Source organism: Rhinolophus sinicus, linkage group LG15, assembly GCF_036562045.2.
Source record: "Rhinolophus sinicus isolate RSC01 linkage group LG15, ASM3656204v1, whole genome shotgun sequence".
NCBI lineage: Eukaryota > Metazoa > Chordata > Mammalia > Chiroptera > Rhinolophidae > Rhinolophus > Rhinolophus sinicus.
Window position 1 is genome coordinate 13937960 of NC_133764.1, and position 22908 is coordinate 13960867.

A 22908-nucleotide genomic window follows, 5' to 3' on the forward strand; every position below is an offset into this window, starting at 1 on the left:
GGCACAGGGTGCAGGGCTAGGGGCCTGCTTGGCTCCTACTGTCCACCTTCCCTCCCACCAACTCGTGGGGCTGGTGTGTAAGGAGCCTTGAATGCTGGACTAGGGACTTTGAACCTGACGCTGAGGGCAATGGGGAGCCACAGAGGGGCTTAGACAGGTGAAGGTCATGGTCTGGCTACTGTGTGGAGGACGGGGGTGAAACTGGAGAAGGCCACTGTCCAGGCAGACTTGGGACCCCAGCAGCAGGGCTGGAGGAGGGGGCACAGCACTTCAGGCAGTGGCACTGGCAGGACTGAAGGATGCGGGCAGTGAGCGATAGGAAGGAATCGGGTGGTGCCACGGGAGACTTGGTGATGTTGGAGCCTGAGCTGTCTTGGGGACCAGGGGAGTACAGGTTAGGGGGAGGTGATGAGCTCTATTTATAGACTACCAGGAGGGGGCAGGTTGCAGATGTCAGGGTGTTAGGACTGAGGTGGACAGTGAGAAGCCATGCAGTGGGTGAGACCGCTTCCTACCAGGGAGAGGGGCAAGAAGCTAAAGAGTGAAAGCCCTCTGATAAGGCTCTCACGGGCCGTGGAGAAGGAGCCAGCAAAGGAGAGGAAGAGGAGGGGGGGCAGGGAGGGGCGGGGAGGGCGGGTTGCAGACTCAGGGAGACCAGCAGTACGCCTGGAGCAGCGTCCCAGGGTCTGAGGCTGCAGCTCAGCCCACACCCTGGCCTCCCCTCCGTGGGGCTGGGAGGGCGAAGGGGCCTCCCTGTGGCTTCAGCCTGTGGCTCTGCCTGCAGACTTCCTTATGCACAAGCTGACGGCCTCGGACACTGGGAAGACTTGTCTGATGAAGGCCTTGTTAAACATCAACCCCAACACCAAGGCCATTGTGCGGATCCTGCTCGCCTTCGCGGAGGAGAATGACATCCTGGACAGGTTCATCAACGCCGAGTACACGGAGGAGGCCTATGAAGGTACCTGCCTCAGGGACGGGTGTGCCGACAGCGGGTGGGGGTCAGGCCATGCGGAGGAACTGCTGTCACTGACACCCCAGGGAACACAGCGTGCCACATCGCAGACACTCCTCTCTTCCTTCCTTCATTCTGCAAATAATTTTGAGCACTGACCACATGCCAGGCATTGTTTTTTGACACCAGGATGCAGTGGTGATCAAGACAGATAAAAGCCACTGCTCTAAATAAAGTAATTTTAGATGGAAAATGTTTTGAAAAGAAAAGAAGGTAATGTGACCAAAAGTAACTGGGGATGAGCAACTTCAGGAAGGATGGTCAGAGAGGTGACCTTTGACCTGACACCTGTATGATGAGAGCGATCCAGAACAAGGCAAGGGCAATAGCCTGAGATGCGAATGGACGTGGCACATGTGAGTGACAGAAAGAAGGCCGGGGATGAGGTTAGAGAGCTCTGCGGGGCCAACACATGGCAACTGTTAGTATTACCATCATCATCATCATTATTATTAACCCCTCATTTGGGTCTCAATTCTGTGGCTTTTCTTGTAGGTGGGTCAGAGAGTGTGCAGGGAGACCAAATTTGGGATAGTGTTTTCCTGCCCAGGAAATCCATTGTGAATAATCAGTAAGGTGTATCCTCATTTGGGTTTTTGGAGTCAGGAAACCTCCCGTTAATATATTATGAGATGCTTGTGACAAAAATGATGGGCTGAAAAATAACTGGATGCCACTTTGCTGATATGCCAGGGAACACTAAACAACTCAGCTTTTTGCAAATGAGAGTTTAGCTTGGGCCCTTACATTTTCTCATGGGAGAAAGTAACCTTTTATTTATTTATTTATTTAAGCTCTGCAGACTTTCAAAGTTTTTTTGTTATATATAAGAAAAAGTCAAGGATTGTGAAAAACTAGAAACTATGGAGTGAAGGAGGGGAAACCGAGGGAAGATTGTTACAACTGAGGGCTGAACTGTACACTGAGCTCCCTGGTAATCAAAGCGAAGAAAGAAACTGGATGAGCTATATAATGTGCTCAGCCTGTCACTAGGAAGTTGACACTAGTCCTGTAGCCGGGGAGGTTTAGGCCAGTGCCTCAAGCTTCTCTGTCCTGACTCATCTCCCCTTCGGTCTCCTCCTTTCTTCTTGTCAGTATTACAGGGACTCCTATCAGCATGTTTTCCTTGAGGGTAGGGACGGAGCCTGTCTTCCCCGTGTGGATTCCCTGGTGCCCTTGGGGTCTCACATAAGAGGTTCTTAATAAATCCTTTTTGAATCAGTGCATAAATGAAGATTAGTGTCTCTATTAAGGCTTTGCTGTCCTGGCTGCAAATCCTTACCTCTCTCCTTTCTCAGCCCCTCCTTGTCTCTTCCTTCTTTCATAAATCTGCCTCTTGCTACTGGGGTTAGCGGGGGCTGTGGGCACCCTTTCTCTCTCTGCATGGTGGAAGGAGCCATTTTTCCTGTCTTCCCAAACACCAGCCTCCCATTCTCCCCGCTGATGGTACCTGCTGATACCTTCTCTTCCATGTTCTAGATACTCCTTGCCACCTGGAACCATCAGAGTAGCATTTTTCCTCACTTTGGGCAAGTCACCTTGCCTTTCTGAGCCTCAGTTTTCCCATTTGGCAGAGGCTAATATTTCCTTCTTATACTGCTAAGAGTATTTAATGATAACTTTAAAAGTATAATTGTTTTTAGCATTTTATCAGAGGCTTTCAGAGACTTATTTAAAAATAATATATTCAACTAAAAAATTTTATTAAAAATTTTAAACATATATTTGAGATATTAGCATAATGAACCTCTAGATATCCATCATTGAAATTTAACATAATTCAGTTTTAATTACATAAAGGACATATGAATAGAATTTCTTGATAAAACATTCAAATATTTTAACGAAGTAAAAAAAACACCTTCAGCCGTTCCCCACTTTCCTCTCCAGAGGTGTGTATGCTTTGAGGACTTCCCTAGACTCTTGACGTATATGTGTATGTGCACATAGAAATAGACAGCCTTATTTGTTTATCTATTTATTTAATATAGAGTAGTATTATACTATTTACATTGTTCTACAAGTTGCTTGTTTTTGGATTGACTATATGTCTTAGACACCTTCTCATGTCAGAATGTCCAAGTCTGCTTCCTTCTTACCTGTTTCGTCTGAGCACAGCTGTATGTGGCTAGTTTCACCATTCTGTTGACAGACATCCAGGTGGTTTCCAATTTTTCATTATGACAATATCACAGTGCACATTCTTATCTATGACTCTGTGCACAATGTACACATATTTTAGGAAAATACTATGGAATTTCTGGGTTCAAGGGCATGCGCATTTAAAATTATAATGGTTATTGCCAAATTTGTCTCCAAAGGCTATTACTTTACTCTCCCCCCACCATTCACTAATCTTTCTTCTTCTCCTCCTCCTCCTCCTCCTTTTTTCTTTTCTTTTTTTGGTCTTTGCCCATCTGGTGGAGGAAAAATAATAAGTCATTTTCCTGATTACCAGTGATTCGAACCTCTTCCACTTTCTTTATTGGCTATGTGTATTTGCTTCTCTGTGAGGTACTTCATACTCTTTTCTCAGTTTCCTTTCAGATTGTCTTTCTATTGATTTGTAGGGCTCTTAATATATTACGGATTTTTAAAAACATATTGTCTTTTTACATGTCTCAAATATTTTCCCCAGCCTATCCACTGCCTTTTAACTTTCTTTTGAAATACAGAAATCTTTAATTTTTATATAAGGAAATACGTCGATTTTTTCTTTATGGTTTTTGCATTTTGGATCTTGCTTAAGAAGGTTTTCCTTACTGAAAGGTTAGTTATAAACAAATTTTCCAATGAAAAAAATCTTTAAAAAAATTTTTTTATTGGGGATTATTGGGGAACAGTGTGTTTCTCCAGGGCCCATCAGCTCCAAGTAGTTATCCTTCAATCTAGTTGTGGAGGGCGCAGCTCACTGGCCCATGTGGGAATCGAACTGGTGACGTTGGTGTTACCTTGTTTCCCCAAAAATAAGACCCAGCAGGACAATCAGCTCTAATGCATCTTTTGGAGCAAAAATTAATATAAGACCCGGTCTTATTTTACTATAAGACTGGGTGTTATACAATAATATAATATAATATATAATATAATACCAGGTCTTCTATTAATTTTTGCTCCAAAAGACACATTAGAGCTGATTGGCCGGCTAGGTCTTATTTTTGGAGAAACGCGGAATGAGCGCTGTGCTCTAACCAACTGAGTCATCCAGCTGCCCCTCCAGGAAGCTCAGCTGCAGCTCGTTGTCAGCAATCTAGTTGTGGAGGGCCCATGTGGGAATCGAACTGGTGACCTTGGGGTTACCTTGTTTCCCCAAAAATAAGACCCAGCAGGACAATCAGCTCTAATGCATCTTTTGGAGCAAAAATTAATATAAGACCTGGTCTTATTTTACTATAAGACCCGGTCTTATTTTACTATAAGACTGGGTGTTATACAATAATATAATATAATATATAATATAATACCAGGTCTTCTATTAATTTTTGCTCCAAAAGACACATTAGAGCTGATTGTCCAGCTAGGTCTTATTTTTGGGGAAACACGGAATGAGCACTGTGCTCTAACCAACTGAGCCAACCGGCCCACGTAAATTTTCCGATTTTAAAACTGCTTAGTTCTTTAATCCACCAGGACTTTATTTTTATTTATGGTATGATGGCAGCTCTTTGGAAAATGCTACTTCTAGTGGGACATTCTAAGACTATCGCCCCAGCCTTTTGCTCCCCTCCGTCTGGAGGTTCTGCAGGCTCCACTAACAGAGTTAATGTCCCTCCTCCCCCTTCCCACTGCTTGTTCCCTGTTCTGTTCCTCGGTCACAGGCACCAGCCACCCAGCTCCGAGTCCAGACACCAGGACCTTACCAGAGATGCCCTTTCTCCCCCAAGCCCCACAGACCATCCTGAGGACACTTTCTCTAAGGGTCTTGGGGCTTCATTATCTCTCAACTGGAGCCACAGTTCTGCATAAGTCTGGGCTTCTTCTAAGACATCTTCCAATTTTGCAGCCAGAATGATCTGAAAATGCACATGCACATAAACCCAAACTCTGGCCATGTTACTTTCCTGCTTCAATACCTTGTGGCCGACCTCCCAGGGTCTTTAGGATGAAGTTCTAACCCTCTTAACCTGGCTTGTCAGGCCATGAGCTAGCCCCATCCAGTCCCGTGAAACTTACCGGGTGGCAGCTTAGAGGTCACTTCTGGGAAGACCGCTGACCCCCTGCTCTGGAACCACAGCGCCTCCACCTTCCTGTATGGTAGCACCTAATTCTCAGTGAGACTGTGTGCTTCTTCAGGACAAGTCAAAACTGCATCCTGTGTGCAGTGTATCCCACCCCCTCCAGAGCAGAGCCAACACTCCATAAATATTCCTTGCTTCCATGCAAGAATGAATGGAGCAAAGAAGGAAGTTGGGACTCTTGGTAGTTGGCGACACACACCAGACAGGCAGCTGTTATTTCACTAGGATTCCGTGGAGGGTATGGAAGCCAGAAAGGGGAAAAAGCCAGATAGGGTCTGTCACCCAGTGTCCCAGCCGTTGAGTCCCCCACACCCCACGCCGCCCCCGCACTCACCCCACCCTGTCCGCAGGGCAGACGGCACTGAACATCGCCATCGAGCGGCGGCAGGGCGACATCACCGCGCTGCTCATCGCAGCTGGCGCCGACGTCAACGCCCACGCCAAGGGGGTCTTCTTCAACCCCAAGTACCAGCACGAAGGCTTCTACTTCGGTGGGTGTCATCAGCCTGGCACGGGGTCGGGGGCCGGGTCCGGGAGGTGGGGGGGGGCGCCCCACCCCGCTCCAGCACGATGGCCTTCGCCCCACGAGACGCAGGGCTGGCGGGCTGGTGGAGAAACCCACGGCGAATTTCTGCCGTGTCCGGGAGGACAGAGCCGGGCTAGGGAGGGCTCTAGTCCATCTGAACTGGACCGCCAGGGCCTAAGGGAGAGGGGGTGCTGGGTGGTCTTAGAGGCACACAAGCCTTCACCTAAGCAGCTCTCTGCAGGGAACGGAGACCTGAGAGAGAGAGAGAGAGAGAGAGAGAGAGAGAGAGAGAGAGAGAGAGAGAGAGAGAGAGAGAGAGAGAGAGAGAGAGAGAGAGAGAGAGAGAGAGCCCTAGTTCACAGGTGAGGTGAGAGGTTCAGAGAAGGGAGAGGACTTGCCCCAGTGTAATAAGGAGCCCACGTAGGCTTCCTGGCTGTCAGCTCTGGCCTCTGTTCCCCGTGCTCAGTGTTTCTCAGGACTGCAGACAAGGAGTCAAAATGAGAGTGTGAAAATTCCCTGACTGACACCTTAGGGTGTCCAAAAGCAATTGGGGTTACAATGCTCTAGGTGAAAAAAATTTTTTTAATGTGGAATTTCGATACAGTGAAATTCACCCACTGTAACGTACAGTTGTAGTTCTGTTCCTTTCCACACATGCGTACCATCGTGGTCAGGACAGGGAACCAACAGCTCCATCACACCAGAAAGTTTCCTGGTACAACTTTGTAGTCAAACCCTCTTCCTAATCGACAACCACTGACCTGTTTTCTCTTCCAGGTGGTTTTTTTAATCAGTAAGACTAAATGGGTCTGGATGGCCTTGAGGACAGGGTCTTGGCAGTCCATTGCCCAGCATCAGACCTGATTGGAACCAGTGTAGGGAAACATTTGTTGGGTGGGAGGAAGAGACACGGGACAGGAGAGAGTTTGGGAGGGAAGCAGCAAGAGACCTGCTGTCCAATCCTGGTTCTGCCTCAGGCTTGCTGTGTGACCTTGTGTGAGTCACCTGCCTTCTCTATTCTTAACAAATATTTGAGCACTTACTATATATATCAGGCACTGTTCCAAGTGTTTGAAATATATCAGGGAACAAAAAAAGCCCTCATGGAACTAACATTCTAGATGGGAACGAGAACATCAATAATAAACATAATAAATGTAATATTATGTAATATGTTAGAAAAGGATAGTGCTATTGAAAAAATAAAAAGTAAAGCAGGGGAAGTGGAAACAGAAGCTCTGGGGCAGGAAAGAGGTGGATTTCCATTTTTAAATATGGCAGGTAGGGTGACTCATTGCAAATGTGATGTTTGAACAGAGACCTGAAGGAGGTGAGGGGCTGAGTGAAGCAGATATCTGAGGAACAGCACTGCCAGCAGAGAGCACAGCCAGTGCAAAGGTCCTGAGGCAGGAAAATTCCTGGTGTGTTTGAGGAAAAGGAAGAAGGCCCTTGTGGCTGGAAAGGAATGAGGGAGAGAGGAAGAGATAACGTTAGAAGATGTAGGGCCTTGTAGGCCCCTGTCGAAACTTGAGCTCTTGAGCTTTCATTCTGGGTAAATGGAGCCTTATGTGGTAAAAGGATCATTCTGGCAGCTGTGCTGAGGATAGAGTGTTGGAGGGCAGCTGGGGGGTTATTGCAATGATGTAGCTTCGGTCTCTTCCCGCACCAGGGGGAGCTAGGGAAAGGGACAGGGAATCTCGGGGTCAGTTCTGCTGAGATGGTCACGGTATGGTCTTCACTCCTGGGACTCTGGTCCACGAGTGAGCTGAGTGCCATTGCTGCCCCTCTCCCAGGTGAGACACCCCTGGCCCTGGCAGCATGCACCAACCAGCCAGAGATTGTGCAGCTGCTGATGGAGAATGAGCAGACAGACATCACCTCGCAGGACTCACGGGGCAACAACATCCTACACGCGCTGGTGACGGTGGCTGAGGACTTCAAAAAGCAGAATGACTTCGTGAAGCGCATGTATGACATGATCCTGCTGAGGAGTGGCAACTGGGAGCTGGAGACCATGCGCAACAACGACGGCCTCACCCCGCTGCAGCTGGCGGCCAAGATGGGCAAGGCCGAGGTGGGCTTGGGGCAGGTGGGGGGGCGGGAGGCACTCTGCCGTCGGCCAGCCCTGGGGCCCCACAGGGCACACCTCAGCCCGGGGAAGGTCTCAGCCTTAGCTTCGGAAGTGCAGTTGTGGCCTGAGATGGGTTTGCTCTGAGTGATCACACAGAGCCACTGAGATGCAGCGTGTGGGCCCACCCATTGGATTTCAGTCCCTGACCCTCCCTGTTTCCATCTCCTGCCCTGGGACCCTCCTCACTTGGGGGAGCCTTAAGGCTATAGTCACATAACATCTCTAATGCCTCATGGCTGAGGATTCTTGCATGGCAAGGCACTGAACGGAGGCTGTGTTTGACCCTCGAGGGCTTCAGCCTCTCATGAGGACAGGGGTTCCAGAATGGCTGCTCTGACTCCAGAGCCGATGGGCTGCTGCTCCCCAACTCTGGAGAGACTCCAGCCTGTGCATCAGGTTGAAACTCTGAGCCAAGTTCTCAGCAGAGCATGTGGCTGCTTACGGCCCCTTGTGCGCTGTGTGATGTGGCTGTGGACTCAAGGCTTAACCGGGAGCCTTGGTGGAGACTTGTGCTGGGGTGAGCTCGAATCTCTACTGGTGGCTGGAGCCATGCTTGGTCTGAGATCAAGGTGGGGGTGGGGAGCGGGTGCCCTTAGGGCATTGGGTCCTGTCCCAGTGGTTAGGTCCTGTCCCAGTGGGGCCTACAAAGGACCTTTTCATTCACTTGTTGGGGGAGGAGGGGATGGAGAATGGCTTTGACAGACGAGGAATTGTATTTCTCCCCCACCCCCAACCCCATCTCCCAACCCCTCACCCCTGTTCTTAAGACACAGACCCTGTCTGTGGGAGACCTGTCCCATACCTAGGAGCTCTCTGCCTGGGCTGTGGAGACAAGCCTCCCATGTGAGATGAGATGGAAATCCCAATGGTTCAAGTGCGATCAGGGCTCTAACATTGCTCTCCCCAATAGGCCCTTCCTCCTTGGCCTTGCGTTAGTGCCCTGGGAAGCCCTGGCCCCCATCCTAGGGGACCCCAGGGCTCAGATTTCGGGAAATAGTGAGTTGGACAGCCGTGACTCTCAGTCTTGCCTGCACTTTAGAACCACTAGGAAGCTTTACAAGATACAAATGCCTGGGCCCCCTTCCAGAGAGTTGGATTGGATTAGTTGGTGGTGTGGGATTTTTAATGTTTCCCGGGACCCAATGCGCAGCAGTTTGAGGATCACTGACTTAGAGAGTGGGTGCCCTGGCTTCTCTGTAAGGCTGGCGTCTTGCATCATCCTATGTCTGGCCAGAGCAGTGAGCCTCAACTGGCAGGATCTTGACTGACGGTGTGATGGGAAAGCTGGAAAAACTTGAGGCTTCTTCTCAAATCCAGGACAAACAGAAATTATTTCTCAGAATTGTCGGTTTCTGGATTCTTCACTATACGGGGTTTTATTAACTGATTGTGCAGCTTTCTGCAGTGTGCAAAGGGCCTTTGCACCTTTTGTCTCTGGTGTTCATAATCCCCAGTGAGATGGGCAGAACAGCGAGCTTCTAGCCTATTCCACAGATGAGGCCGGGCCCAGGGGTCATGGCATCAGACACAGAGGCCAGACTCAATCCATCCTTGGTGGGAGCATCTTCCAGGCCCTGTTGGCTTCAAGCCCCTTTCGGTGGCTAATGGTTGTTCCTCTTCTTGTCCCCAGATCCTGAAGTACATCCTCAGTCGTGAGATAAAGGAGAAGCCGCTCCGGAGCCTGTCCAGGAAGTTCACCGACTGGGCATATGGGCCTGTGTCGTCCTCCCTCTACGACCTCACCAACGTGGACACCATGACAGACAACTCAGTGCTCGAAATCATTGTCTACAACACCAACATCGATGTGGGTCTCCCGGGTGGGCTGGGGAAGGGCAAGGGACAGGGGTTGGGCCTTAGGCCAAGGATTCCAGGGGCACTGGGAAGACCCCATGCCACTAGCCGTGCATATCTGCAATCCCCCATTCCTTTGGCTCAGTGGGTGGAGTCAGCACAGAATGGGCGGGGCCTGTGCTGGGCTCACATATTCCCAGCTGTCCTTGAGTGCGGTCTCCTGGCCCCAGAATCCTGGACAGTGTGGGGATGGGTCGTTGGTATTGACTTCTCCATCTTGTTTCTCCCCCACTCACCTAACTGGTTCTGTATAGCCAGGCTCAGAATTCTCTTTTCCCCTAAACCTGGCCCCAAATGAGGCACAGCTGGAGCAATCAGGGAGGTTTTCCTGGAGGAGGCAAGAGGTAGAGGTTGGTGAAACTGGAGGGGGACAGAAAGGATCAACAGTGGGAAGTTTTTGGCTCTTGGAGGGAAGTGAGGCAGCAGACTGGGTCTCCATCCTTCACATTTTACCAAGTCGTGCTTCCCAGAGCCTACTTTGTCCACGGTCTCTGTGGACCCTCATAGCAGCCTGGTGGGTAGGGCAGTTTGATTGACATCAGTTGTATAGGTAGGAGACCGAGGCTCAGAGAGGGTCAGGGGCTTTCCTAAGATTACAGAGTGAAGGGGGCCCAAGTTGAGGCCAGAACCCCTGTCACACTCCCTGCCCCCCTCTACCCTCACTCCTCACTGAGCATCAGGTTCTCCTGCTGGTGGCATTTGGCTGCCACCTGGGCCCACTGGCAAGGAGCCTCAGGAGCTGGAAATTACCCTTCTGACCTTTCCAGCCAAACCAGTCCATTGGACATAATGAGTGGCCCCTCTGCCGGGGGCAGTGCTGACTCAGGTCTCCCTTTGAAATGAGGGCCTCTGACAATGGTCTGCCCTCCCCTCATCTCCATGGTGACTGTGGCGATCTACCCTCAGAACCGGCACGAGATGCTCACCCTGGAGCCCCTTCACACGCTGCTGCGTGAGAAATGGAAGAAGTTTGCCAAGTACATGTTCTTCCTGTCTTTCTGCTTCTATTTCTTCTACAACATCACCCTGACTCTCGTCTCTTACTACCGGCCCCGGGAAGAGGAGGTACGTGGGCCCCTTGATGGGAGGTATGGGGTAGTCAGAGCTGCAGGAGCTTGGAGACACCCCATGTGCAGATGGGGAAACTGAGGCACAGAGAGGCCAAGAGCCCTGCATGGGCCTCCCCAATTGTTGTCCTTCACTGTTTCTAGGGAACTAAACATGTCTCAGTGCTTAGCTGAGCTAAGCCCCAGGTGCTCAGCCCCACGGTGGCCCATGTTGGGCAGAGAGCTGGAGGGTAAGGAAACCCAGGCCGTACCCAGGCTCTGTCTGAATTTGGAGCTGATTGGGTGTTTGTGCTGTGAGGACCACAGGAAATGGGAGGAGGAGGAGGTCATTGGACAAGTTTTCACAGCACTCTGGGCCTCAGTTTCCCATCTATTTACCGTAGCACAGAGTTTCAGCTTTAATTAACTATGCCATGCGGCCCTGTGAGTGTCTGGAATTGGATGGGTTCTAGAACAGACAAATGCCACGAGGTGTGAGGATTGTTAGTGTGTGGACTGGTTCAGGTTCCTCACTGTAGAGTTCTGGGTTTCCACCAAGGATGGGGAAGGCAAGGGTAAGGGACTGCCGTTCCTTCTGCCACCCTGTAGAGATTGGGCTTCCTGCTGGCTCCTGGCCTGGCATGAGGGTTCGGCGGGTAAATGTGCATGTTTCCTCCAGAGCTGGCACTACCCCTGGTCTCCTCACTCCCCATCCAGCACTACCCATTCCCTTTTCTTTTTCCCAGGCTCTCCCACACCCCTTGGCCTTGACACACAATATGGGGTGGCTGCAACTCTTAGGAAGGATGTTCGTACTCATCTGGGCCACGTGCATTTCTGTGAAAGAGGTGAGTGGGCCACTAAACCCTTCCGGACTGGTGTGTGATGCAGGCAGGTGACAGCAAGCCTGGCTTCCCTCCTGCCCTGCTCTGCCATCACTGCTCGGGGGATCTGGGGAGCCATTTTCTTTCGAAGCTTTAGGTTTCTTAGTTACAAAATGGGAATAAATAAATAAGCAGACCTATCTTACCTACTTCATCCATGCACCCCTCCATCTGTCTATCTATCCGCCATTTATCTACCCTCCCAGCCACAGTCACCCATCTTCCTCTCCCCTCCATCCATTCATCCAATCACCTGCCCTCTCTCATCGACCCAGCCACTCATTCATCCAATCAAATGCCCACTCATCCTTACCCACTAGCCTTCCATCCTTTCATCTTTCCATCTGTTTATCAGTCAACCACTTGATTGATCCATCCATCCATCGATTCAATCAATGAATCAACAGATATATTCTGAACACTTTCTATATGTGGAGCCCTGGGAGAGGTGACAGGGAGGGAGAGGGTTTGTCCTCTTTGAGCTCACAGTCTGGTAGGGGATTTCAGAGGGACACAAGCATCTAGACTTTGAGATAGACTACGAAAACCCACATCAGGTTCAGAGGAAGAGAGGGCTCATCTGGGGACGGGGAGGGAGGGAGGGAAGGCTTGAAGTCAGAGATTGTAGTTACTCTGATAGGACTGGAGGGCATGAGGACATGAAGGAGAAGGTCATTACAGGGCAGGTGGGGGGAACAGCATGAACGAAGGCTCTGAGGCTGGAAAGTGAGGCGGCCATATTTGGGGAATGGCAGATGGTTGTGCTGCTTTGCAGGTTCCGGGGTGAGGATGAGGATGAGAGTGGGAAATATAAGAAGACTTGGGGGAGCATGCACTCTTTCTTTGGGTTCTCCTGTGTCCTCAGGCACAGGTGCCCCTCTGTGCCCCTCACCTGGGCTCTGGCTGGGCCTTCACACGCTGAGTCTTGGTCCTGAGGAAACACCTACGTTGTCAGATCCCCCAATGAGGGGCACAGAGAGGCTGCAGCTTTTCCTTCCTTTCTGGCCTCAGGGCATCGCGATCTTCCTGCTGAGACCCTCAGATCTGCAGTCCATACTCTCAGATGCCTGGTTTCACTTTGTATTGTAAGTACATCTGTCCCCTTGGTCACCACCTCACAGGCAGGGCTGAAGTCCTATATGGTGGCTGCTGTGTCCTTCTGCAACAGCTGTCACGGTGCCCCAGTCATTCCGCCATAGTCGCATGGCCAGGCACCTCCCCTCTAACTTCTGCTAAGAGAGATACATAGATGCCCTTGGAGAGGTCCAGTAAACCCTAGGACCCACCATCTATCTGCAGTGATGGCTGACTCCCCCCTGCCACAGAGCCCCGGGTGGCAGACAGCATGAAGAGGTTTAACGGTGCTGTTTACTTTTTTTATGAAGGGCTCCAGCCCAATTCCTCCAAGTTGCATGCGGGCTAGAAGTTGCCATCTTGGACCCTGGCAGATCAGGGCTGGGAGGTACTTGAGAAACCGTTGAGTCTCATCTGAAGGCATGAAAACTGAGGCCCAGACCAGAGAATTGAGTCACTCACCGTCACTTGGAGCGTGTGTGGTGTCAAAGCCAGACTCGGCCTCCCAGTCTTCTGCTCCCCACCCTAGTGCAGGCTTAGTTACCATAGGGCCCTAGCCAGAAAGCCCAGCTCAGCCCTGTCTAAGTGAGGTCATGTACACTGGACAACAGAGGCTTACGTGACCTGTCTCTAAATGGGCAGAGGCGGGTTCAGCTTTGCTGCCATGTGAATGGAACAGAATCTGCAGCCCCAGTTGAAGAATGTCGGCTCCATAGCTCTGTAGACGCCACTGAAGTCCCTCTTCTGAGTATTTGGGAGGCTGTGTATATAGGATCTTGAATCTTGGCCTGATGTTTCCAAATACCTAGGTGTTTTATTAAGTATGTACCTGCCTTCCGGAGGCATGAGTTCTCCATCGCTGTGGGTGAGTGGGGCGCCCAGAGACTGCACTGAATAGATAGGCCAGGTGCAGCCCTGCCCATGATGCGAACCACATGGGAGTATGTCACCTTTGCGAAAGTATGACGATGCCAGAGAAAAACCCATTTGTGTAGCCACCAATGCACTGCCCTGCTCCTCTGCGTGTTAGTTGTTGTGTTAGTGTAGAAGAAAGTGTAGATGTGCTTCCTCCCTTTAGTCCCAAATGCACCCCAACATTTGCTTTTCACTGCATGAGACAAACAAGGTTGCCTGTGTCCTCACTAACTAGCTACATATTCTTTTTTTTCAGCTACATATTTTGTAATGGTGGGGGCTACCTGCTGTTATAAGCCAGAGAGAGTCTGGATCTAGATGTCTGCATAACTGATGGTGTACATATTGTTTGAGAGTAGATTTTGATCTTGTGTATTTGGTATATATTGTACTCAAAATTTTTTCAATTGTGGGAAAATACACAAAACATAGAAGTTACCATCTTAACCATTTTGAAGCGTGCAGTTAGTTCAGTACTGTTAAGTATATTTACGTTGTTGTGCAACCAATCTCTAGAATTCTTTTCATCTGGCAAAACCGAAACTCTGTCCTCATTAAATAACGCTCCCTACTCCTTTCCCCCAGCCCCTGGTGACACCATTCCACTTTCTGTCTCTATGAATGTGACCACTCTAAGGATCTCGTACTTGTATAAGTGGAGTCATGCAGTATTTGTCCTTTTGTGACTAGCTTATTTCACTTAGCGTGTATCATGCTTTTTTAAAAGGTAAAAAAGTAGGTGTTGGGGACTTTCGTTATGATTGGTTTGTAAGTATCATTTTGGTTAAAAATGCAATCATTCACTGCATTCTCCATCTACCCCAGTGGTTCCACAATCTATGTGAGAATCAGAAATCATGTGGGTGGTTTAAAAAATACACAATCTCCTGGGCCATACTCCAGATCTTGTCAACCAGAATCTCCTGGGGCCCTGGCGATCTGTGTTTTTAAAAAGTCTGCTGCAACCAGCCTGCTGCTGGTCCCAACTTACATCTGGCGTTGGGGTTTGGATTTCAGATGTAGTCGAGTGGGGCTGGGGCAGCCTTCTCTGTCTCTCTAGCATTAGCTGGGACAGAGTCAGCACCACCAGGGTGATGGTTCAGGGATTAAGGGAGGTTGGGAGTTTGAATATCTGCCCTGATGCTGAGAAGTAAGTAAGGCCCTTGTCTCCTGTGTCTCCTGAACAGTTTTGTCCAAGCTGTGCTTGTGATACTCTCTGTCTTCTTGTACTTGTTTGCCTACAAAGAGTACCTCGCCTGCCTCGTGCTGGCCATGGCCCTGGGCTGGGCGAACATGCTCTACTACACACGGGGGTTCCAGTCCATGGGCATGTACAGCGTCATGATCCAGAAGGTGTGTTGGGGGGCCTCCGAGCATCAGAGACACGCTGGCCGAGAGGGCCTTCAGACAATGTCCATTTTCTAGAAAGGGAAACAGTTCTGGAGAGTAAAAACAATTTGCCCAAGGGACAGGCCACTGTTCTTTCTCCTGAATGCCACTGTCTCCATTTGCCTTTGGTCAGCTTTAAGGGTCCAGACCTTGAAATGCCTGGGCTTGTTGGGTATTTGGGGTGGGATATACTTTGTGAAGGGATATTCTCACCCCAAGCAGTGGTGTGCTGCTTAGTATTTAACAACCAGCTCTCTGGGACACACACACACACACACACACACACACACACACACACACACGTTTTTTTTTTATAAAATGTACTATATAAAGGATGTGTAGCATATAATTTACAACAATAAAATATACAATACTCTTTATTGTAAATTCCACATAGCTAGTTGAGTCTTGCAGAATAATTATAATAATCAACTAATGTTGACTTTTGTTGAACTCTTATATCTGCCAACCTATGGTTGCAACTGACAAATGAGTGTTATTCCAACATACATGTTGGTTGATACTCTTCTTTCTTTTAAGGAGTTAGATGAAGGTGAGACAATGAAGACTTATGTTGAAACTTCAGTTGTTTGTCTATGATGTGAGCCATGTGTTTGCTGAATTGGATAATAGGTTTTAAATACTAGAAGATTATTTCATTAATATTATTGTGCTATTCGCAATGTAGCAGCTACAGATATGACACATTTTTAAGTTTAATCTGCTCTAACATTTTATCCATCACTGTCTTCAGTCTAGATCTAGACAGTCAACAAAACAATGAGTCAATCTCTGATTTGTAGCATTCACCAATTTCTATGGTGTAAATACTCCACTCTAACTGATTTCAAGCTACCAATATGACGTCACTGAACACGGAGCTGGGAAGAGATGGACAGTACCATTATTAATAGTATTTCCACCATATGGCTACGATAGATATACATAACCTTAAGAGCATAGATAATTATAAAATAACTAAGAAGTGATGGGTTTTAAATATTTATTATCTCTGTTTTAATATAATTTATTTACTTATAAGTTTATATTTAATTTTTCATAATGGCTGTGTTTAACAACCAGTTCACAAAATTCATGAACGTGTAATAATCAGCTCCCGTGAGCTGGTTTGAGCTGGCTCCAGCACATCACTGCCCCTGGGAAGTGTGAGAATTCCAGATGTGAGACTCTATGAAGAATGGTGCTCATGGACAAGGGACAGAGACAGAGTGTGTGGAGGGAAGAGGGAGGGCATGGTTAGGGTGGGAGCCTGGGAGAGCGTGGGAAGCACTGAAATCAGTATCCCGTGAATGTGTACAAAGACCTTACCCTCCAATCATGTTTCTTTCTTTGTAGGTCATTTTGCATGATGTTCTGAAATTCTTGTTTGTATATATCGTCTTCTTACTTGGATTCGGAGTAGGTAATTGATTTATAAATACTAGTAACTTCCACATTTGTAAAGTACTTTACGAGTATATAGATGTCAAAATGACAAAACACATTGCAGCCTCAGCAACAATTATATGAGCTACCAGCAGAGCCTTTGCTGAGCTTAGCATTTTCCAAGCAGTGTCTTTTTACTTTTCTCAATATCTCAATCAAGTGGGAAACATCATCCCTGATCGTAAAGTAACTGAGGCTTAGACCCCAGGATTTGAAGCAGGCCTGTCACTCTTATCCTTCCCCACTGTGGGACAGGCCTCCCACTGTCACATCCATCCGTGTGACTCTCACAAGCTGAGACAGGCTGGGCAGGTGTGTTTTTGGCCCCATGCAACAGATGGGAAAACTAAAGTTCGCAGAAATTTGATTGATGGTTTTTGAAAAATGTAAGTAAATTAATGCATCAAGGTAACTTTCTTTGGCCCTCCACATTATGTTTCTCTCACAGTTTGTTTCTGATAGATCTGTGAGAGCCTCTGGTCTTCTGGGGACCAGGGATAGGGAGCCCCCTCTTAAAACCTCTCCATTTACAACAGAGGGAACTGCACAACCTGATTTTACTTCTACCCTCTGCATGGGAGACACATTTCCTTTGTTTTTTTCTTTTTTTCCCCCATGACAGTTTTTTTTACCCCCGTGATCATTGGCATTTGAAATTAGGCAGATGCTCCCATCTGCCCAGTACTTTTCCTGTGTCATAATTTGCTTATTTATTTGATCCTTCTCTTGCTTGTTTATTCATCCATTCATTTACTTAGTCATTAATCTGAGTAAGTAAATCCATCCATCCAGCCAGCCAGCCGGCAATGAGCCACTGCTATAGTGAACTGGAAAGAATAGTAGAAAGGACCTTCCTTGGCCTTGACCAGGAGATCTCACTCCAGAGCATTAGGAGGACCCTCAGGACATCATAGTGTTGGGGAGATGACCCAGACTACAGGAAGTCAGGAGCTCAAAATCTAGCTGGGGAGCCAGAGACACACATAGATTATAACTGGCAACTCTGCAAGGCTGCGAGTGATTGACAGGCGAATGGTGGGGTGGAAGAGGGAGAGAAGAGTATGGGCTTTGTAAGGCAGGAGGTCAAGGAAGAGAACCAGCTTGATGAGGCTTCCGGAAGAGCTGGGCCTGGAGCCGGAACTTAACTAACCAGAGGGAAGGAGGCAGCAGACCTGCAGTGTGTGTGTGGGGCACGTGTGTACCTGCAAGTATGCACAAGCTTGGTGGGTCATTAACCAGGCAGAGAGGCTAATGAGAACACCCTGTTTTGTCCTCCCAGCGCTGGCCTCGCTAATTGAGAAGTGTTCCAATGACAACAAGGACTGCAGCTCCTATGGCAGCTTCAGTGATGCTGTACTGGAACTCTTCAAACTCACCATAGGCCTGGGCGACCTGAACATCCAGCAGAACTCCAAGTACCCCATCCTCTTTCTGTTCCTGCTCATCACCTACGTCATCCTCACCTTCGTCCTCCTCCTCAACATGCTCATTGCGCTCATGGGAGAGACTGTGGAGAAGATCTCCAAGGAGAGTGAGCGCATCTGGCGCCTACAGGTGAGACTGGTGGAGACCTTGATATGGAGGCCTTCATGGGGACTCAGTTCAGCACATGGTATTCACAGCTATAAGCACCGGTGGGTCTGGGCTGGGGCCTGGGAATCTACATAAGACCCCTCTGCTTGGCCATGTTTGAGGACTTGTGAGTCTAGGTTCCTTGAGTGTGAGAGGCACTCAGGCTTACGGGGGTGCTCTTCTCAGAGTCAATGGTGTGATACGCGGCTGTTGAAGTGTGACCTTAGGTCACATTACGAGGAGAATAGGGTGTAGCACAATGGAGGTGACAATTCTGCTCTCCTCCATCCTGGCCTCGACACTCCTCACATACTGTGGGCCTCACATGCTGAGGACACCAACCCACAGGAATGTCCAGAGGTGGTGACCAGACTTGGGAGAGGACTTTGCCTTGGGAAACCATGCCTTTCCAGAAATGGTGTTGGAACTGGGGTTGAAGAAGGTGGTATTGTTTCCAGATTATCTGCAGAGCTACTTGTGAAAGAGGGAGCAACTACCTTCTGTGGCCTCAAGAGGCAGAACTGAGGTAGATGGGGCAACTACAGGAGAAAAGCTTTGATTTGACACGAGAAAGTTTCTAATTATGAGGGCCTTGTTAATTGGCTGTTGACAATATTTAGGAGTGATTGGACAAATTATTGCCAAGAAACCTGCCGAGGGCATTCCAAGCCTGGGATGGAAGGACTACATGATGTCTGAGTTTCCCTGTACCGTGGGATCCCAGGATCCTAACATTTTCAGTTAGGAAGCACCTAGACTTCCAGAAGCATCGTTCACACCATGTGTAAAGCAATGTGAACACCTTTCCCAAACTTTCCGGTTTTTCACTTTTGAAATCTGTGGATTAGCTGAACCCCCCAGGATCTATGCATTAAGCATCCAGGAGGAGTGGGGTGGGCTGTTTGGTGATGTGCGCTGGTATACTTGTGTGCATATGTGTATGTGTGTATGCACTTGTGTGTGCGTGTGTGTGTATGTGTGTGTGTATGTGTGTGTAGGTGTGTGCACACTCATACGCAACTGTGCTCCTGGGCTGGCCCTTCAGCGATGTGCTTAGGCTCGTTTCTGTCCCCAGAGAGCCAGGACAATTTTGGAGTTTGAGAAAATGTTGCCAGAGTGGCTGAGAAGCAGATTCCGGATGGGGGAGCTGTGCAAAGTAGCAGAGGAAGATTTCCGGCTGTGTCTGCGGTAAGAAAGGGAGCCAGGGCCCTTTGGCGGAAGTCTTTGGGTGGGTCAAGAGAGTCGAGTTGGTGAATGTTAGAGAAACAGTACTGCCACTTGCACAGCCATGGTCTATTCTAGACTCCTTGGGAGGTGGAATTTGCTCTTTTGGCATCACTGGCTCTGGGATGAAGCTTCCTGAGTTTGGAAGGGAGAGGAAAGGAGACTATGCCAGCAGCAGGTCCCCTATATGTCATTTTGGAGGGGCTTCCACAGCCTCTCCCTCTCCAGTTCTGGTTTAGAAAATATTTTTCAACCTGGAATTCTTTGTCCTTCTGTCTACCTTGTATGGGTTCATGTGACACCAGGGGACCCAAGGCACATTTTGTCACTGGAGAATGGCAGCTGCTTTTAACAGACATCAAGTTTTTGATTTAAAAAAACACACGCCATGACCATCTTTTCTGATGAACCTACCTCTTCCTACCCCCATCTGACTGCCTAATCCTACAAGCTACCTTCTTTAGGTACCTGACTATAACTGTACCTAAACCTACTTCTCTGAAATTCCCATGCTGTCCCAGGAACCATCACTTCTGACTATCATTATTCTAACAAATATGTCTAATGTTGACACCCTCACTCTAGAAGTGTTCTCTGAATGTGAACTTTAGCCAAACCATCATATTCAGTTGCAATCCAATTCGGTAGACACTGCCTACTCTTTTGGGGTGTGAAGTTTAGCCACCTTTTAGTGCAACTTTAACCCTAGTTAACCGGCTACGAATTTAAACCTCATGCCCTTACATCTTCTCAGCTGGGGCCCTCCTTCCCTCCTCCTCTCTCCCCTTCCACAGGGCCTGCCTCTCACCAGTCAGGCACCCTGCTGCTATCTGAAGCTGCTCCTTTTATATCTCTCTGAGCTCCTGGGTCCCACATGCTGGGAGGGCACTGATCCCTGGAGGCCTGGGAAAATGGGGACTTGGGCAGATTTGAAACCCTAACAACGCTGATGTAACTCTGTGGGGCAGGAGTGCTCCTGATTCCTGGGACAGACAGGAGGGGGCTGTCCAGGACACCCCAAACACGGTGCTATTTGTTTGCATTTAATGAGGTGCAGTTGCGAAACAGAATGATTGTCACACTTGCAGGATTAACGAGGTGAAATGGACGGAATGGAAAACGCACGTCTCCTTCCTCAATGAGGACCCAGGGCCCGTGAGGCGGACAGGTACTACTGCTGTTAGGAAGTGTGATGACCACTCCTGTCTGACTATGGGACTTTGGGCAAATCGAATTGAGGGCCCTGATTTTCCCCATCTGTAAATTAGGAGGATTGAATTAAATTGGTTCTCAGGTCCTTTCCATTGCTAACGTTCTATAATCCTCATTGAAATAACTTCTAAAAATCAGGTGGTAAAAAAAAAACCTAAAACACAAAACAGGTGGAGCACCAAGATAGGGAAGCATACAGTGCAGAATGCTGTATTTTAAAAATAGCGTGTGTGTGGTTTTTTTTTTTAAAGTAGATTTCAGCAAAGTCCAAGATTCTTCCAGGAGCAACAGCAAAACCACCCTCAATGCATTTGAAGAAATAGATGAATTTCCGGAAACTTCGGTGTAGAAGCAGAATCCAGAGCTCATGTGAGCATGGGCCACCCAAAGCTGCAGGACAGGTCCTGGACTCCGTGCAGAAGACTTTGCAGACTGGTGGAGCCTGGCTTTGCCTGCCTTGAAGCAGAAAGCATCTTCATGCTGAGCAGTGGCTGAACTGAGAAGCAGTTGTTAGTTTGTCTGAGTGGGAAACACCCCGGGAAGAGTTTGTGTAAACCTATGGCCAGCAGTCCTGAGCCTGGGATCCAGGAAGTCCTGGGTGAAGGTCCTGGGTTTACCCACTGCAGGTCAGCTTGGCTGGGAGAGGAGTGGTAGGGAAGGGGCCAGGGCCTGAGGAGCAGACTTCCGTCCTGCCAACGCTTCCTTGATAACCTTCAGCCCCAGCCCACACATTCCACTGTCTCCCTTACTGTGACTGGATTTCCTGAATTTAGGGCACTCTTGATCCCATCCCAGCTCGTACAGGGGACTGGGCTAAGTCCGATATCCTGGGGGAAGAGAAAAGTGAGATCTAGAAATGCCCTTCGGGAACCTTCAGGGAACAGGAAACTACCCTTGGAATGAGTGTTCCTTGGCAACCCAAGGCTCAAACTGTCTCAAAGTGAGAGACGTTTTTAGTAGTGTCATTAACACAGGGTTTTATTTTCAATAGAGAAAAGACATTTCAGTTTTAAATGAAAATTGCTTCAGATGAAACACATGATTTTAAAACTTGAAAAATAGATTTTAAGATTTGAGACTGGATGTTAGCAGTATGAACGTGGCCTCAGGGTGGCCAAAGCAAAGACAAAAAGCTTTTCTTTACACACAAAAGTCCACATGGGGCGTGCCAAGCAGGGCCTGTCTAAGTCGTTGTAATCTGGGTGAAAGAGCTTGGCCCTTTTCCTTACACTGGCCCTGCAATCGTACATGTCTCCAAGCCAGGACTGTGGCTGCATCTGAAACAGAAATAGCAGCTGCTCTATTTATATGGTCTTAAATCTCAGAGGTTAGTATTCTATATCAGTATTTCTCGTTGCAGGAATTGAGCAAACTACCTGAAATGCTCTGGTATTAAATATTTTTGTTAACTGTGAATGTGGAAGCAGAGAAAAAGGTATATGAGAAAGGAACACTTGCCAAAACGTGGGGCTTATGTTTAGATCCTCAGCCTCTGATTTTTCTCCCCCAGAAATTATACAGAGTCAGCTCTAGGGGCAGAGGTGAAGTGGAGATGGAAGAAATGTCCCAGATAACTGGAGCCTAAACTACCAGAAAAGCCACTCTGCCTCAGTTATCTGGTAAAAGGGTTCGTGTGGGATTTTTTAAAGGTAGAATCATGAAGATGTTAACCATGAATTTTAATTTTAAATAGCACAACAATAAATTTGGCCTTTAGACACTTGGCAATTGGTTACTTAATTTGACTTGAGGCAAAATGAAATGTGCTGGCCAAACAGTCGTGCTGGGCCCGTTTCTCTGCTTTGCGCTGTTCTGTGGACCAGCTTACCTGGGTGGGTAGAAACTTGGCCTTCATGCCCTTGATGGGCTGGGGCAGGGAGAGTCGGGTGGGTCAAGGACACAGCCTGAGAACTGCACTATCCGTAGCAGCCCCTGCACTGCCAGCTGCGAGCCAACCAGTGCTTTAAGCAGCAGTGCTTAGACCGAACTGAGGTATGAGCAGGGGTATAGGGACCAGGCATGTCCTCTGGAAAAGGGAAGATTTTTTTTGGGGGGGGGATTGTCATGGCGGAGCAGATGTGTTCCAGATATGCAGAACTAGTGCCAAAGATCGGAAATTTCAGGGTGAAAGATTTTGGTTCAATTCAGTCCAGCAATTGCTCCAGATATTTCAGATGGTTAAACAGAAGCTCGTTAAGCACTTATTAGAGATAGTGTTTAAGATCCCAGTCAGATAAACTTTAAGTTTCTTTAAGCCTGGAGATCAGCATCCTGTATCCGGAGTTACCTGCTTACATCTATCCACAATACATGTCCTGGTTTGAAGGGCAGCCATTTGGATCTATGGCACGATGCTCTACACTACGGAGCTGGGAATTCCAG

At 48.4% G+C, this 22908-nt stretch overlaps 2 protein-coding genes across 3 annotated transcripts in view; both read left to right on the forward strand.

Moving 5' to 3' along the window:
* The window catches only part of TRPV3 (transient receptor potential cation channel subfamily V member 3), a 28508-nt gene extending 7611 nt beyond the window's left edge, over window positions 1–20897 (forward strand). Inside the window, exons 5-17 of one of the 2 annotated variants that reach the window (XM_074319560.1) lie at window positions 785–961; window positions 5604–5744; window positions 7573–7853; window positions 9541–9717; window positions 10671–10829; window positions 11557–11658; window positions 12706–12779; window positions 14871–15036; window positions 16429–16495; window positions 17798–18072; window positions 19166–19278; window positions 20403–20482; window positions 20778–20897. In XM_074319560.1, coding sequence (XP_074175661.1) covers window positions 785–961; window positions 5604–5744; window positions 7573–7853; window positions 9541–9717; window positions 10671–10829; window positions 11557–11658; window positions 12706–12779; window positions 14871–15036; window positions 16429–16495; window positions 17798–18072; window positions 19166–19278; window positions 20403–20482; window positions 20778–20875 — 1910 coding nt within the window. In that variant the 3' untranslated portion in view covers window positions 20876–20897. The remainder of the gene's footprint in view (window positions 1–784; window positions 962–5603; window positions 5745–7572; window positions 7854–9540; window positions 9718–10670; window positions 10830–11556; window positions 11659–12705; window positions 12780–14870; window positions 15037–16428; window positions 16496–17797; window positions 18073–19165; window positions 19279–20402; window positions 20483–20777) is intronic. The other variant, XM_074319561.1, reaches the window with a different exon arrangement.
* An 870-nt stretch (window positions 20898–21767) lies between these two features.
* The window catches only part of SPATA22 (spermatogenesis associated 22), a 42003-nt gene continuing 40862 nt past the window's right edge, over window positions 21768–22908 (forward strand). The window contains exon 1 of the mRNA XM_074319559.1: window positions 21768–21853. The gene's annotated coding sequence lies outside the window, so the exon portion shown is untranslated. The remainder of the gene's footprint in view (window positions 21854–22908) is intronic.